At 41.4% G+C, this 14,744-nt stretch overlaps 1 protein-coding gene across 29 annotated transcripts in view; it reads left to right on the top strand.

Moving 5' to 3' along the window:
* ADGRL3 (adhesion G protein-coupled receptor L3) overlaps positions 1–14,744 on the top strand; it is a 493,084-nt gene that overhangs the window by 388,006 nt on the left and 90,334 nt on the right. For 22 of the 29 annotated variants that reach the window (XM_015276460.4, XM_015276462.4, XM_025149811.3 and 19 more), the window contains 3 exons: positions 883–986; positions 7,742–7,927; positions 11,628–11,666. In XM_015276460.4, coding sequence (XP_015131946.2) covers positions 883–986; positions 7,742–7,927; positions 11,628–11,666 — 329 coding nt within the window. The remainder of the gene's footprint in view (positions 1–882; positions 987–7,741; positions 7,928–11,627; positions 11,667–14,744) is intronic. The other 7 variants (XM_015276455.4, XM_040699441.2, XM_015276458.4 and 4 more) reach the window with 1 other exon arrangement.

Consider the following 14,744-nt stretch of genomic DNA (forward strand, 5'->3'; position numbering starts at 1 on the left):
AAGGGAAAATGATAAAAAGGGAAAACGAAGGTTGGATGCAGAGAGCTATTTTCTAAGTAGAAGAGCAAAGGACTGCATGAAAATAGCTAAGGAAATAAAAAAGAACAGACCCAGCTTGTTGACGGTCTGGAGTAGGCAATAAGCCTTCCCGATCTCTGATTTCAGTGATTCATGTCATTTGTTAAAAGCTGTGGTATGTTAGCAGTGGGCCTCTTCCCACTCCCTTTGAAGGCATCAGCAAACCCTCACTGGTTTTAATCGGCACTGCCATCAGACCTAGTATGTAATTCACTCCCCCGTTGAAAAGTTTGGCTCTGCAGGGCAGAGCGCTTTACAGGATGCAGAGTCTTTCATCTGTGTACTGGCTTTCTGCTTTCTTGTTTTTTAGAAGTCTTTAACCGCACCATTTTGGATGTGTTTCTCTTTGTCCCAAGACCCTTTACTGTCTTTTGCAGATGGAATCTAGGAGGCTTATGCCAGACAAAACTCTCTTCTGAAGTCTATCTTGATGGTCAGGGATGGATGATAAAACTCAGTAGTAATCTTAGCATTTATAGCATTTAAACTTCTGTATTTTTCCACCCTTTAAATGGTTTAATGAAGATCCAGAGCAGTAAAATATTCATAAAACATCAGGGGACAAGGAAGTGGAAGCTCATGATCTGATCCTGAGACACTAGTAGTGGGGCAGAGCAGGCAAAATGTCTAGGCCAGCACTTGGGGTGCTGGCTCAGTGTTTGAGATGCAGCTTCACTTTCTTACTGCCTGGGAACTTTTCCCGCCTGACCTGAGGCAAAGCCTTCTGTCCATAGTCTTTATCTGGTGCAATGGAGATTGAGTATGTGGCCAGTAACGCTGAACACAGTGGCTTTCCTTTTCCAGGTGTTGCAACTTTCCGGTGTCTTGCACCAGATGGAATCTGGGAGCCCCAGGGACCAGATCTCAGCAACTGCTCTTCTCCCTGGATCAACCACATCACTCAGAAGGTAAAACCTTCCCCACACCAAGTCTGTGTGCTGTCCTTTCTCAGCTCCTTAGTTGTTTTCACAGCAGAGAACCCCAATTCACCAACAATCACCCTTAAAGCACGAGCACTCTGTAGTAGCTAAGAATTGCAAGGGGAAAGCAGGACTGTAAAAACCTGATGGAAATTAAGGGAAGGAGGGCGAGGGAAAGGCAAAAAGAAAAAAAAGGAGCTGGAGAGTGGATTTAATGTAGAATGAATGACAGTTCTTGTTTGTGGCAAGAAAAGGAGGAAGAGGGAGGAGGAGGTGGTGGGTGGACATATGAAAGTGCCAACTTATTGCAAAAGGAAACTTTCCCTTGCACGCATCCCCAAGGATTTTCTCCTGCTGTGCAGCACAGGATAAACCCTGTAGCTGAGAAATCTGTACTGAAGAAAGGCAAGCTCAGTATGAAATGTTTGCATTGTGCTACTTACTTTTTGTTCTTTACTTCTTCCCAAATTGTAAAAGGACTAGTAGAATAGAAAATAATGCTGCAGTAATGCGTTACTTTTTACTCCTAAGTCCCTTGATGAATGTTTTGTAGCACTTCATCATTTATCACTGTTAAAAGTACATTAACATGTGACAATGGAAGTTCAAGACAAGCAGAGCTTATTTGGTAGCAATATGTTGAGCATTTTTGTTATTAATGCACAGTGGTGCTTTCAGCTGATTTCATTACAAACAGAGACCAGATGTGTGTTTACGCCACAGAGTCTGTGGGCTGAATCCTTATTATAGCAATTTGTGTGGATTTATTTGCTTCTTTAGCAGGAGCAAGAAAGTCCCAGTGTTGCACGCTAGCTGTGCTACAGCACAGTAGCAGCACTGCTCTCCAGGAGCACCCCTGCTCACTGGTGAACAGGTGACCCTACAGATGAGCCTGTTTGTCTTTCTCCTCCCCATCTCCCATCTTAGCTGAGGCTTAACAACCTATGAATAACTAGCATGTACACCTCCAGTCAACCCTGTCCCACTTCATCTGTGTTTATACTCATGCCTCCCCAAAACGAGGCAAAGACATACATTAAGGCAAGGCTGCAGTGACACAGCACAGCTGTTAGGAAGCCCCTGGTCCTTCCTGGTGCTTTTGTCCTGCACAGGAGGGTGGGCAGCATTCCTGCCACATGCTCAGGCTAGCTGATTAATAAAGACTGCCTTTGCTGCCATTAGCAGCTGTGCAGTTCTTGTTTTATGACCCACATACTTATCCTGGAGGGGTTAATATTGCTTACTCCAGCCATAATTCACCCAGGCGGCTGGGAGACCTCTTGCTGCTCAGTGAAGATGGCTAGGCCATTAGCCATTAGCAGAGGGAAATAATAGCCTGCACTGATGAAATTTCCATCAAGGTTAGGCTTACTTTATTTGAAACCACAGCTATCATTTGCGTAACAAATGAGCCCCATTTAATTTGTCATTCGCTTTCAAAGCAGGCTAAAATTGAAGAGCCAGGTTTTCAGAGATGCCCAGCAGGTCACAACTGGGAGTGATTTATTTATTTATTTATTTATTTATTTTATTTTTTGGTAGGGGGAAGGTGTTGTTTTTCTGGAAGAATTTAGCTATATTCAACTTTGGGAACCTTTCACAAGTTGGTGGGAAGACAAGGGGCGTCTGACAGACAGCTCTGGGTCTAACCTTTTTGTGCCTGAGTGGCTGGGGTCTTGGGACCATGTGGCCTAACCACTATGGAAAGCTGGATTTCAAATTACTTGTGAAATAGCCAATAGCCACACAGTATCCCTGCCTGAGTGCGGAGCTTGTAAATCACCATTGTGCTTAGAGTCAGGGACTGGTATATCCATACACTGGTCACTGGTTTCACACATCCCCACTGTGGACAGGACACCACTGAACCTGATGATTTGCTCCTTTGGCTCTCTAAATCTGATAAAGGAGCCTTCCTCCTCCAGGGCAAAGCCAGTTCCCCTTCTGGATGCTGTGAGGCCAGCCAGAGGAAGCAGTAAGCCAGCTGTGCGATGGACGTAGGGCATCTCTGTCACCTGCAGCTGAGCTCTTCTGTGTCCCCAGCTCTCAGATCTTCCCTGGTCACCCATCCCACTGCCTCTGTAATCACAGCACTGCATACAAAATCGGTAGAAACACTTAGGCAGTCAAGATTCATACCTACCCACTGTGTCTTCATTCTTGTCTGCTGTATGCCTCAGAAATTGTCACTGCAACCTGCTGGGTCCAAACTGCTCAGGAAGGATGACGGGATTCCCTTTCAGCCAAACCAGAAGGAATGGCAGGGGAATGCCATACTTGCTTTCATGTATCTATAGTGAAGTAAGGATTGTTACTTGCTTCTTTTCTTTCTCCTGCTGTGCTCAGACTGTACACTGGGTTTTTGCCTGCTTGCATCATAGTATTAGGTTTTACAACTCTCTGTTAGCTTCCATTAGAGTTATTGTGCTTGATGGAAGATCAGAACAAATGTCCGCTTCAGCAATTCATTGCCCCCTTGACATTTACTTTAACTTTATTGTTGGTGCCTACCATGCCCTCGTAACATAGCAGGAGAATAAACTTGCCAGCGCTATTGAATTATGCACTGCTGTGTGGGTTATTTCTAGAGTCAAGCAGTAAAAGGAAGCAAAAAGGTCAGCTTTGGATACATTGCATCGTCCTAATCATGAGGTCATACGTTCAGCCTTAGCCTGTTTGTTTTACCTCTTGCTTTCATCAGTACTGGCCTTTGCGCAGTATGTGATATGCCTGAAAATGTCTTTTCCTTGCTGCAGCTCTCAGTTGAGGGTAATTCCTGGGGGGGAGAGGCCCCACTAGGCTCAATTTTGAGGCTCTGAAAGAGAGTATAACCTCTCTGTAGTAGAATAAAAAGTGTTACATCCTCCGGGAATATCCAGGCCTAAGGGTGAAGGCAGAGTCCTAACAATACTGCAATGCAATACTACATCCAGGTTGCTTCTGCCAGTTTGTGTTCAATGCATTATAATGTACTTGAAGCAGCAGATGCTGCAGCTGGCAGGTTAGTAATGAGAAGTTAAACGCAGATTCCTGAAAGTTGTTTGAATATAGTTTCAAATACAATTTTTCACTGTTCTCTAGGTCTGTTGTGCTCTGTAGAGAGCAGCCATACACCTCTTTGTTGGACAGCCAGCATTTGTAACATGTCAGTTATATACTTAGGTATCATTCAAGAGAAGAAAAAAAGCAAAGTTGAGTGGAACTGTATTTTCTTCTTCAGAAAAAGGAGATGTGCTCTGACTGTTTTGCATGAACAAGCATGTGCATGATGAAACCTCTGCTAGGGAAACAAAATGGCCATGAAGTCTTTACAGTATTGAAAGCTGTCCCATAGCCCCATGTTGGCAGCTGGTGGTGCTCAATGAGACCTGTCAGATGTTTGTCCCTTCAGAAAATGTCATCAGCTCTGTGGCCTTTGGAGCTGACTCGTCCATCTGTGAGCCGCTGGTTTAAAAATCCTCATTCAGACTTTCATACCATCCTTTTATATCACTGTTAGCCCCAGGCTGCAGGAAAATATTTTTGCCTTTATGACCGCTGACGTTTCAGCATGCTTGCTCTCTTCTCCAGCATCTTTTATTTCCTTTGAATTTTCTTTAATAAATTATTCTTTGCAGTTTCCCCCATTTTTATTCTACTGACCTCTTCTGCAGTTGATTGCCTCTGAGAAAAGTAGGAATGAAGCAGCAAACATGCTACAGGAGAGTTGTTAGCCTTTCCAAACAAAACTTCATAATTCATAGAATCATTTCAGTTGAAAGGGACTCTTAAAAGGCCATCTGGGAAACAGGGATACCTACAGCTACTTCAGGGTGCTCAGAGCCCCATCCAGCCTGACTTTGAGTTTCTCCAGGGACAGGGCATCCACCACATCTCCGGGCAACCTGTTCCACTGCTTTACTACTGCTATTACTAATTCTCTTCTTTGAGTATATGAAGCAAGCAAGAATTTATGCCCTATCTAAGAACTATTACCTCACAGTCATTTCAGTTGTAAGAATAAGAGAGACAGTAGTGCAAACTAGAAAAACGTTAGCAAGTGTTGTGCAACACAGTTTCAGGTGTGTCAATGCTCATTTATAAGTCTGGGTGGAATCCTGCCAGCATGCTCAAATGAAAGTGAGGGAGCAGTTTCTGACAGAGACAGAAGAATCTGTTTTGTGTGTTTGGATTTTGACAGGAAAAGTATTCTCTTGCCTTCAAATTAGCATTCCAAGACGAGATTTAAGCAGTCTGCAAAAAAGCTAAAAATCACCCAGAACAACCAGAAATTAAATTTGGTTTGAACAGAATGCTTTCTTTTATCCCACAATCCACTTTTTGGTTTTTTGGTTGTTTTTTTTTTTTTTCCTTCAAATGTTAATTTTTTCAGTCTATACGGGGGAAAAAAAGGTTCAAGTCAGAAAGAGATGTAGTATTTTTACTTCATTTATTTTTCTTCAGCCTTCCAGCAGAAAACTCAGTTACTTGTGCATTTTTCTCTACTTCTTGCCTGCCTCACAGTGACATCTTGACCCTCAAAGAACCTTGTAGGATTGTTTCCACTTCCTGTGGATGGTGGTGACTACTTCAGAACTGCACAAAGAACACTGCAAGGAGAGCTTCCACGTGAAGCTCTCAAAAGAATGAGGGAAGCTGGCATTACCATGTCATATAGCCATCATTTTGGGTACTCTTTGCAATATGCTCACAGGCAGGATGGAAAGAGTGCCTCAGCTCTGCTGTGGGGGCTTCTAGCTGCTTCTTCTGGGTGACACTGAAAAAGCCTGGAAATGAGTAGCGGTGCCAGGATATAGTTCATTAGTCTCTCAACCAGACACACTGTCCAAAGATGCATCAGGAAATTTGAGTATGTGAAATGAGTTTGTAACCCAAGACTTCACAGCTGTTGAGCATGCATATGACTTTCTCGGGTATTTCTTCAATTTTGGGGGTTTTATATGGTGAAACAAGAATTTTTCAAAGTTGTAGTTTTTAGAACTGGTCATCAGTGTAAGATAAAAGAAAAGGAATTTATTAATGATCAGCCCACATTGTTTTTGCTCAAAGGTAGGAGCAATGATAGCTTGTCGTTCGGTACAAGAGCCTTATTCCAGGGGAAGAACACTCTTGAGTTTGCCTTTGTAGCAGCTGGGCAATTCACTTTGAATAGGCTAGTCTGCAAAGATGCATCCAAGAGAAAGTGTAAGCATCAAATGTGAGTAGCAAGTTTTTTTCTGAGTAAAAACACTTGCTCTTCTGCAATTTTCTGTAAGGCTTACAAAAACATTGTATATCATGATACATGTTAAGCTTCAGGGAGAAATTGCAGGAAATTTTTGAAGTTGATTTCTTCACATAAAGGAATTTGATGGAGTCATTCTTTAATGTCCTGGGTACCAACAGATGAGGTCAAAAAATTAGCCTCTATGCTGACACGTGGCTTTCTTCAGCTGCTTAGGAAAACAGGCAGCTGTAAGAATAGGGTCTGGTTTCTATGGCATTAGCTTTGTGTGTTACAAGGAAGAAATAATTCAGTTTTCGAATATATGTTATCATTGCTCTATTGGGAAGAACAACACATTATCTCCTTATTTGTCTTATCTATATCATCATATGGTTTAATTCTCTGAAGATGAGCATATGAACATCTTCAGTTAGATCTCATTAAATCCGATGGGCTGTTGCTGTCAAATTGATGGAAGTAAGATATTCATTTATAACTGAGCTAATTGATTTACTGAGAGGTAGAAGCTCTGCCTGCAGTATTTCCCTAGAATCCTGTTTTTATAATAAGCAACAGAAATAGAGAGAGGAAGATAGATATCTGATTTCTAACTGTTGGAAGATGAAACAATTGGAAATTTCATGTGAAGAACCCAGTGGAGTTGGTCACTGAGCCTGATAGAGAAGTGGGAGCTTCATTTAAATGTCATCCTATGTAACTTGTCTTTATGCCTGACATATTCCCCATGGATATGCATTCCAGTTCAGAGTAGTATATGATGAAGAAGGATCAGAAAGTTGCAATAGTACTTCCGTGGTGAGGTGCTCATAAAAAGGCCTTGGGACCAGCTGCCCTACCCCGAGTCCTCATGGCAAGGGAGGGGAAGGGGGCAGAAGGTGAGGAGAGCAATACAGAGCCAGTAAAAAAAAAAAAAAAAAAAAAAAAAGAACTTCAAAATAATTATGCAGTGAATTTCACTACAGGTGATTCATGAATTTTATGACTCAATTAGGCAATAAAAATATTTTAATAGGAAATACAGCCAAACAGCATACTTGGTTTTCCCTTCCTACAGGCCTTTCTTTCAAGCCTGAAGCCTTTTGCTCCTGAGTTAGTATGCTTTTAAGCTAAGAATCACTAGGCTTATTACAGAAGTAGCAGCCATCGTGGTGAGGAGTACATCCCCTGTGTGCAAGTGCTAACTGTTAAACTAGTGCCTGATTAATAAATCCATGTAATGGGAATTGACAGTATTTTTTTCTCTTGTTCTTCTGGGCTGTGTCATCTATTTTTGTTCCTTTTGCAAGGAACTTTTTTTGTGCAGAAGTTGTAACAGAAATCACCTATTTGCTATCAAATAATCTTCTGGAATCAGAATCAGCTCTTTCTTGACAGGAGAGCCTATATACGTGTTTCCTTCCTGAGAACATTGCTTTGCAAGGAACTGACTCACTTAAACCTGTGAGGCTGAGAGGAGTGGATTCGTGTCAGACTAAGTGCTAAGGGTCAACCTTTTATCTTGCTTTCTCCATTGCAGATGAAGTCAGGGGAGATGGCTGCCAATATTGCCCGAGAGCTTGCAGAGCACACCAGAAACCACTTGTATGCTGGTGACATCACATACTCCGTGTCTGCCATGGTCCAACTGGTGAACTTGCTTGATGTACAGCTCCGAAACCTGACGCCAGGTGGGAAGGACAGTGCTGCACGCAGCTTGAATAAGGTAAGAATGAAGGTCAGGGGAAAGGATGAGAGGCTGAAGAAAGGTTTGGCTGATCCTGGAGAGCTATTAGAAATCTCTTTCTGAACGGGTGCCATTTGAAGGCAGTGATTCTTTCTTAGTGAACCAGAGTACCTGGCAGTTTTTGTTTACAGTGTATTTTATTCTGTTGAGAAATGAAACAGTTGTAAATGCCGAGTGTACTGTTGGTGCTGGGAAATGTGTACCCTTAGATGTATAGATAGATAAATTCCAGGCACTTCGTCATGCTCTTAGCTCTCATAGCTCGGTATGAGAATAAGTCAAGTGATACCATGACAATTATTGTGGATTTGTGCCAGTGTGACTGAGACCAGAATTTTGTGTAGCATTTCCAGTACTGAATCTGTCTGGGTAATATAAACCAGAAAATCTGAATTTTTAAAACCCAAAAATGCAGAGTCTGATTTTTGATTTTTTTGTTGTGTAACATCCAAAAATGCTGAACATGAAGTTCAAGTGGGCACTACTATGCAAAAATATAAACAAGTAAAAGCAAACAAAAAATTATTTCCACTTGAGATATGTTTATCAAAGGAACGTAAGATGTCAGCATATTTACATCTGAGGTGCTGAAGACGACTTTGTATTAGAGGGCCTTTGAAATGATTGCCTGTCACGTAGCCCAGAAGCAGTTTCCTGCATGATGACTCTGTGTTTTCTTTGCCCTCTGCCAGAGTTAACTGTACTTGCTGCATATTAAAGGTGCTTGAAGTTGCTAGTCATGGGAGGAAATACTGGCTGTGGAGTCTGCAGGAATATATTTAAATGCAAGGTTTCCTTGGTGCAAGGCCCTCTTCATCACAGAATCTCATGTAAACACATGGGATAAGACTTACCTGGAATTCAGGCAGTGCGCTGTGCAGGCCTGTCATCAGAACAATAACCAGTTGAACCTTGTGGCTACCAGCATATGTCTTTATTGGCCACCTACTTAAAAAAAAGACCCCAAATTTCACTTTTATCAACGTAGCTGTCTCTGACAGTCCTGGCATCCATGTAAGTGAAAAGAGAATTTCACTGTAAGGTTATAAAGGGGAAAAATGATCCCAGCTAAGCCTGAATTTTTTTTTCTGTATCTTCAGAAGAGACATATTTTTCAGAGAAGTAACGTTGTCTTTTTGTTGTAAGATATTACTGTTGATATATTTTCTTTTAAATGTGAAGGGCTTCAGGATTGTTTAAGATTACAGCCGTGTGGGAACTGAAGTCATCCTGCATATCATGTGCTTTGCATGTGCTGTGAATTGGGTTATCCTGATGCTTGTAATTAGTGCTGCTTGCAGCTATTTTATAACCGTGTCAGAAATAATTGTATTAACTGTTACATCAGCATAACATTTCTGTTATAATCAAACCGTGGTTTTGTTTGAAATTATGGTGATATCTGACAATATCAGGTAAAACTGGCAATTAATGTCACCTACTAACAGGTTTCATGATTGTAGTCTGCTTGCTCTTCTGAATATGCCCTCGCCACACCCAACATTTTGTCACCTCGGCTTTGCAAGCACATATTTTTCATCTTTTAAATCCCACCTCCTGCTGTTCATTCCGATTACACAAAATGGGGCTGTGTCTTGGTGACGGGTGGGAGTTACCAAGGGGACTGACAGGTTCGGTGAGGCAGAGCCACTCAGCTCTGCTGTCACTCCTGTGGCTCCCGTTGCAGGTTTTTCACCCACCATCAGCTTTGCACAAGCAGCTTATACAAATCAATTGCACTCCACATTAAAATTCTGGACCGTGTGGAGTCCTGCAAAACAGTGACGCGAGTCAGTGATCCAAATGACAGGTTCGGTAATTTACTTGCTCTCATTCCCCACTTAATTCTTTAGAAGAGCAACTGTTCTGTGTTCATTTAAGAATGCATGAATTTGGTTTGGAAGTAGTATTGGGCAAACAAAAGGCAGCAGAGTTACTGCTCCATTTTCCCCTTCGCTGATCAAGAGTATTTCCAAAAAGGAGAAAAAAAAAAAAAAAAGGGAGAAAAAAAAGGAAAAAGTCATTTGCAAGGAGTTTTAGTTGGTGTTGTTTGGTCAGAAAGGAGAAATAAAGTGAGCACTAGCCATTAAATATTCTTTCAATCATTAGAGGAAATGTGCTGGGGATTTGCCTTCATGCTCCATCTGAAAGTAGTCACCTGTGCTCTTTTGCTTTTGTCTTTTTTTTTTTTTTTACAAGCTGATGTACAATGAATTGAAATAAACTGGCATAATCAGAGTTTTTAAAAGCCATCATCTTTCAGGAGCCACTTTCTTGTCACTAAAAGCTTTATGCTTTCCACTGGATCAGGCTTAATTAAGGTAATAATTGTTCTGTAGCAGACTGGTGAGACCCCCAAGTGGATAGCTCTGTAATTTCCAGCAAGGCTTTCTTTGATCTCCATTTGTCTGTAAAGTCTTCATAGGGCCACATTTACCCAGGGGAAGATTTTCACTGTTACAAATTGATGAATTAGAAATTGAAATTAGCCATTGCACAATACCTCGGTGTATTTTGTTTGTTTCGGAGCCTCAGAACTCTCAGGGACAAATCTGGTTCTCAACTGTACTAATGAGATGGCACTGCCGTGAGTCGAGAGCACAAGTCACCCCCTAATCTCCCTGGAGATTCTCCATCTCCATTTTCAACCCAGGTAGATCTGCAAAACACAACCCAGCAAAGGCAGCGGCTCTGAGCAGCCAGACTTCAGTTGCAGTGCTGCAGAGCAGTCTCATGTTTGCTCATTGTTGCAGATAGCCTGCTAAGTCCCATCGAGGTAAATAAGTGCCTATTTGAATTTCATGACACGCTGAAGTGCAGTTATCTGGTAGGAGGCATGCAAGTACATATCAACGTACAGTTTTAAATGTGGCTCTTATTATAAAGGTGGGATTCTTTATGGAAAAGCTATTCAGCATATGAAGTGTTTAGGCCCAGTAATTACAAAGGAAAGGACAACTCAATATGAAAGAGAACTGGAAAGGTTAGCCCTTAAGAAGCAGTTTAATCTAAAAAGGAGAAAATGGCCTCAACTGGAAATATTAAATCTGATCCGCATTTCATTGTTACAACCTATTAGGTGGCCCTTTATGCATTCAGAATATCTGAGCAGCGCACTCTCCTGCAGTTCTAGGCATGACCACAAAGTTGGGCCATGAGAGGCTCTGCCTGGAACCAGAGACTTGAGCAGGCATGTCAGGATGAGTCCCCACCACTGTCCTCCATACAGCTTGCTCCCTGCTTATCCAAAGCTCTGCTACAGCTCAACATGCCATCAGCACTCTCCAATTGTACAGAGCCCATGCCTTTCTCGTATAAATAACAGTTAGCTCATCTCTTCTAGCCTTGTTTGACATGGGAATATCATGTGTGCTTTCCAAGGGAAGGTGGTCTCTTGAGTACCCCCACCTTACTTCTCCCACCATCTAACAGCTGCTCTTGCAAAGTTGCATGTGTGGGCTTTACTGAAAAAGGACTAACCTGTATTTCTGAATCCCATCCTTCCTACCTTCCACTGCTGCCTAACTCACATATTTCCTTTGGTTTGGTTTGGTTTTAGGAGCTGTTTAAAAGAGAAATGAGGTTTTTGCATAGGCGTTTTCTTCAATTTTTTCCCCTTGTTCTGTCACTAACTTGTTTTTTCTATTCTGTCTTTAATCTGCTGTCTTTATGGACTCAGCTTCAGAAAAGGGAGCGCTCTTGCAGGGCCTATGTCCAGGTATTTCCTGTGTTTTTAATACACGTCCAGTTGTTTGACTGAATGACTGTGAAGTGGTTCTTGTCTGTCAATCTGATTTTTACTGTCTTTGTGGCAGCAAGCTTTAAGGTTAAGGTTACAGGATAATATGGCCTTTCAATTATTCATTTTCCCTCCACACTTGCCCAGTTCCACAGACTTAACAAAAATGTGGGACAAAAACTCTTGGGGGGGAAAAGAAAGTGGGAGAAAATAAAAAGAAGAGGTCTGACAAGACCCATTCAGGCATTACAGTAAGCAGAACTATATGGATGCATAAAGAATGTTGAACCGCTCACAAAGATGTCTCCAAACCAGTTGGATTTCACTTGCAACGTGTTACTCAAATAATGGCTGCATGCATTTTCTTGGTTTTCCTTCTTCTCCTCTTGCACTTGCAAATTTAGAAACAATTCAAAATTGCAGCACTTGGCATAAGGGAGGAGGTAGAATCATAATGAAATGCAGCGTCCTCACAGGGACGTAAGAAGGAGGAGAGTGCTGAAAACTAAATATAGGATTAGGAACATAACGTCCCATAAAGTTCACCCAGCTGCAGCCTGAATTTTGCAGGCTTGCATTGTGTTTTACGTGAACAAAGTCAAGGCCCAGTGTCTTGGAAAGACTGCTTGTAGTCTTTTCAAGAGTGAGGCCTTGGCTTATGACATTATTTATCCTGTCACCTAGGCTTTTATAGCGTTTGCTCCAGTGACTTTTATATAAAGCTGTTTGTATACTATGGGTGAGTTAATACTGCTTTAAGAAATGTGAATGTTTTACCCCCTAATTTCTGTCTTGTGCTTATGGACTTCAGTGTTGTCCTTATGGATGGTTGGTCATTATTCATATGTGTATGCAAAACAGAGGTGTGAAAGTGAAACCCACATTTCTGGAAGGGGCTGCCTATACCTGCTCTATTTCTGCAAAGTCAAACTTCCTACAGCCCATATTGACTTTATTTTGTGAGTACATGCTTCATTTAGCGTGTGGGATTAGGTGGTTTAGATTTCTAGGACATTAAATATAAAACAGTACACCTCTGTGCTGGTAGTCTGTCTGTCTTTCCTTTGGATATGGTCGTGACAGGAAGCCATCTCTCATCTGTTTCCTTCCTTATACATTAACGAATAAAGACAAATTGTGAAGTTATACATATTGTGGCTGGTCTGGCCTCTGTTAAGATCCCATAGAAGGTAACTAGTATTTTAAGGAATGTTTGCACTGCATTACTCACTCCTCAGCTAGCTGTCTTGTCCACTGGTAAGAGTGTGAACGTGGTTAGGCTGGCTTGACCGTGGTTCATGCAACCGCGTTAGGGATCTTGGGTACTGCTCAATCTGTAGTTGTCCTTTCCCTAGCTGCACGGGAACACTCAGCAGACTCAATGCATGCTCCTGGTCTTTTTGTCTACTTTCAAACAGTAGTGAACAGTGGATTTAATATACTTTACAAGAGCTTGGCACCGATAGAATAAAACCTGAATTCTGTACAAACTTAAACTTATCCTTAATTTCAAGGACTCCTTGCCTTTCACTTGGAAAGGCTACTGGTGTGTTTAAACATTAATCATTTGCCTACCACTTTAGTAGACCAAAGCTGATGAAAGCTCATTGCCTGAGCTGTTTAGTATAAATATGGACAAAGCTGGTAAATGTATTGAAAAGGACAGTCTCGTAATGGAGGACTTGAAGAATGAATTGGATGACCTAATTGAACCTTTCGACTCTACTTTGTATTATATGGGGGTAAAATAATGTATCTAGACATATTTTCATACAGTATGTTTCCATTTGTGAACCATGTAGCTGAAGTCATCGAAAAATCTTGTGGGGGAGAGTTTGTCTGTAATAGCAACTAAATGTGACTGCATACATTCCTGTTATGTGCCACTTATGCTTCACCAGGCAGTGAAATATCTGGTGTCAAAGGCAGCTTTGCAGAGCTTTTTCGAAATATTTTAAATGGGGAAATCCTGGACTTCTTGAAGTTAATGGGAGGTGGGAAGTCCCTGCAAATATGCCACCAGTGACAGAGAAATTGAGTTTTCAGCCTTTCTGTCACAATCTCCTTGTGCTAATCCCTTTGTCATGAAGAGCATCCATAACTGAATACAACACACAGGGCTGTTGTATGTGTTGAAGTTTAGCTTCAGTCCTGCCCTCCTCAGACAAAGAGAAACACAGTGCAAAGTTTATATGAGAGATGCCCACTAACTGTAAAAATCAAAAGCACAATTGAAAAAAGGTGGATTTGAGGAAAGAGAGGGTGACTTGAGAAGTTAATAATTACTAATATCAGTCTTAATGGTTTATTGGGGCTGACAAATTTGTGGCAGTTGGGTTGTAAAGCCCTGTTGAGCCCATAATAAATTAGTAATTTAAATAAACTGGTAATTTTGTGAGTTATTCAGAGATTAGACTGAGAACGCAGTATCAGATTGTCACCTTATCCTTCTTGGTAATGCCATATTTTAAACAATAATCAATTAGATTTGTCTGTACAATGCTACAATATTTCTTGAGCTATAAACTCAGGGATTTATTATTATTATTTTTTATTTTTATTTTTTACTGAAGATAGAAGTTACAGAAGCCCCTCCTTTAGTGGAAAATGTGTTAAATGATGTTTTTTTCTCTCAAAAAAATAATAACCGGTCTGATGGGTGATGTAATAATAAATGTTAATAGAGTGACAGGACAGCTGCTTGGGGATTTGTCCATCTCAGTGACATTTAAGAAACTTCCACAGGAGCTTTAACTTGCAATAGTAAGAGACACTTAGAGAAGGTGAGATTGCTGACGTGGATGTCCAGGATGGATGGAGCAAGCTTGCAAAGGTGCTCCGTTGGCTAAGGAGTGTTAGGGCAGCTTTCTGACTTTTTTGGTGGCTGATAATGATCTGAGCACAGATTCCTCCTGGAGCTGTGTCTCCCTGTATGATCAAGCCCACCTTTATGCAACACACTGTACTTGGCGCTCTATTTTGGGAAAGGAATGACAAAATCATTGTGCAAGAGAGTGAGTCACAACACATGACACATCTGATGGCTGTAGCCTCATT

This window comes from Gallus gallus, chromosome 4, assembly GCF_016699485.2.
Source record: "Gallus gallus isolate bGalGal1 chromosome 4, bGalGal1.mat.broiler.GRCg7b, whole genome shotgun sequence".
Taxonomy (NCBI): domain Eukaryota; kingdom Metazoa; phylum Chordata; class Aves; order Galliformes; family Phasianidae; genus Gallus; species Gallus gallus.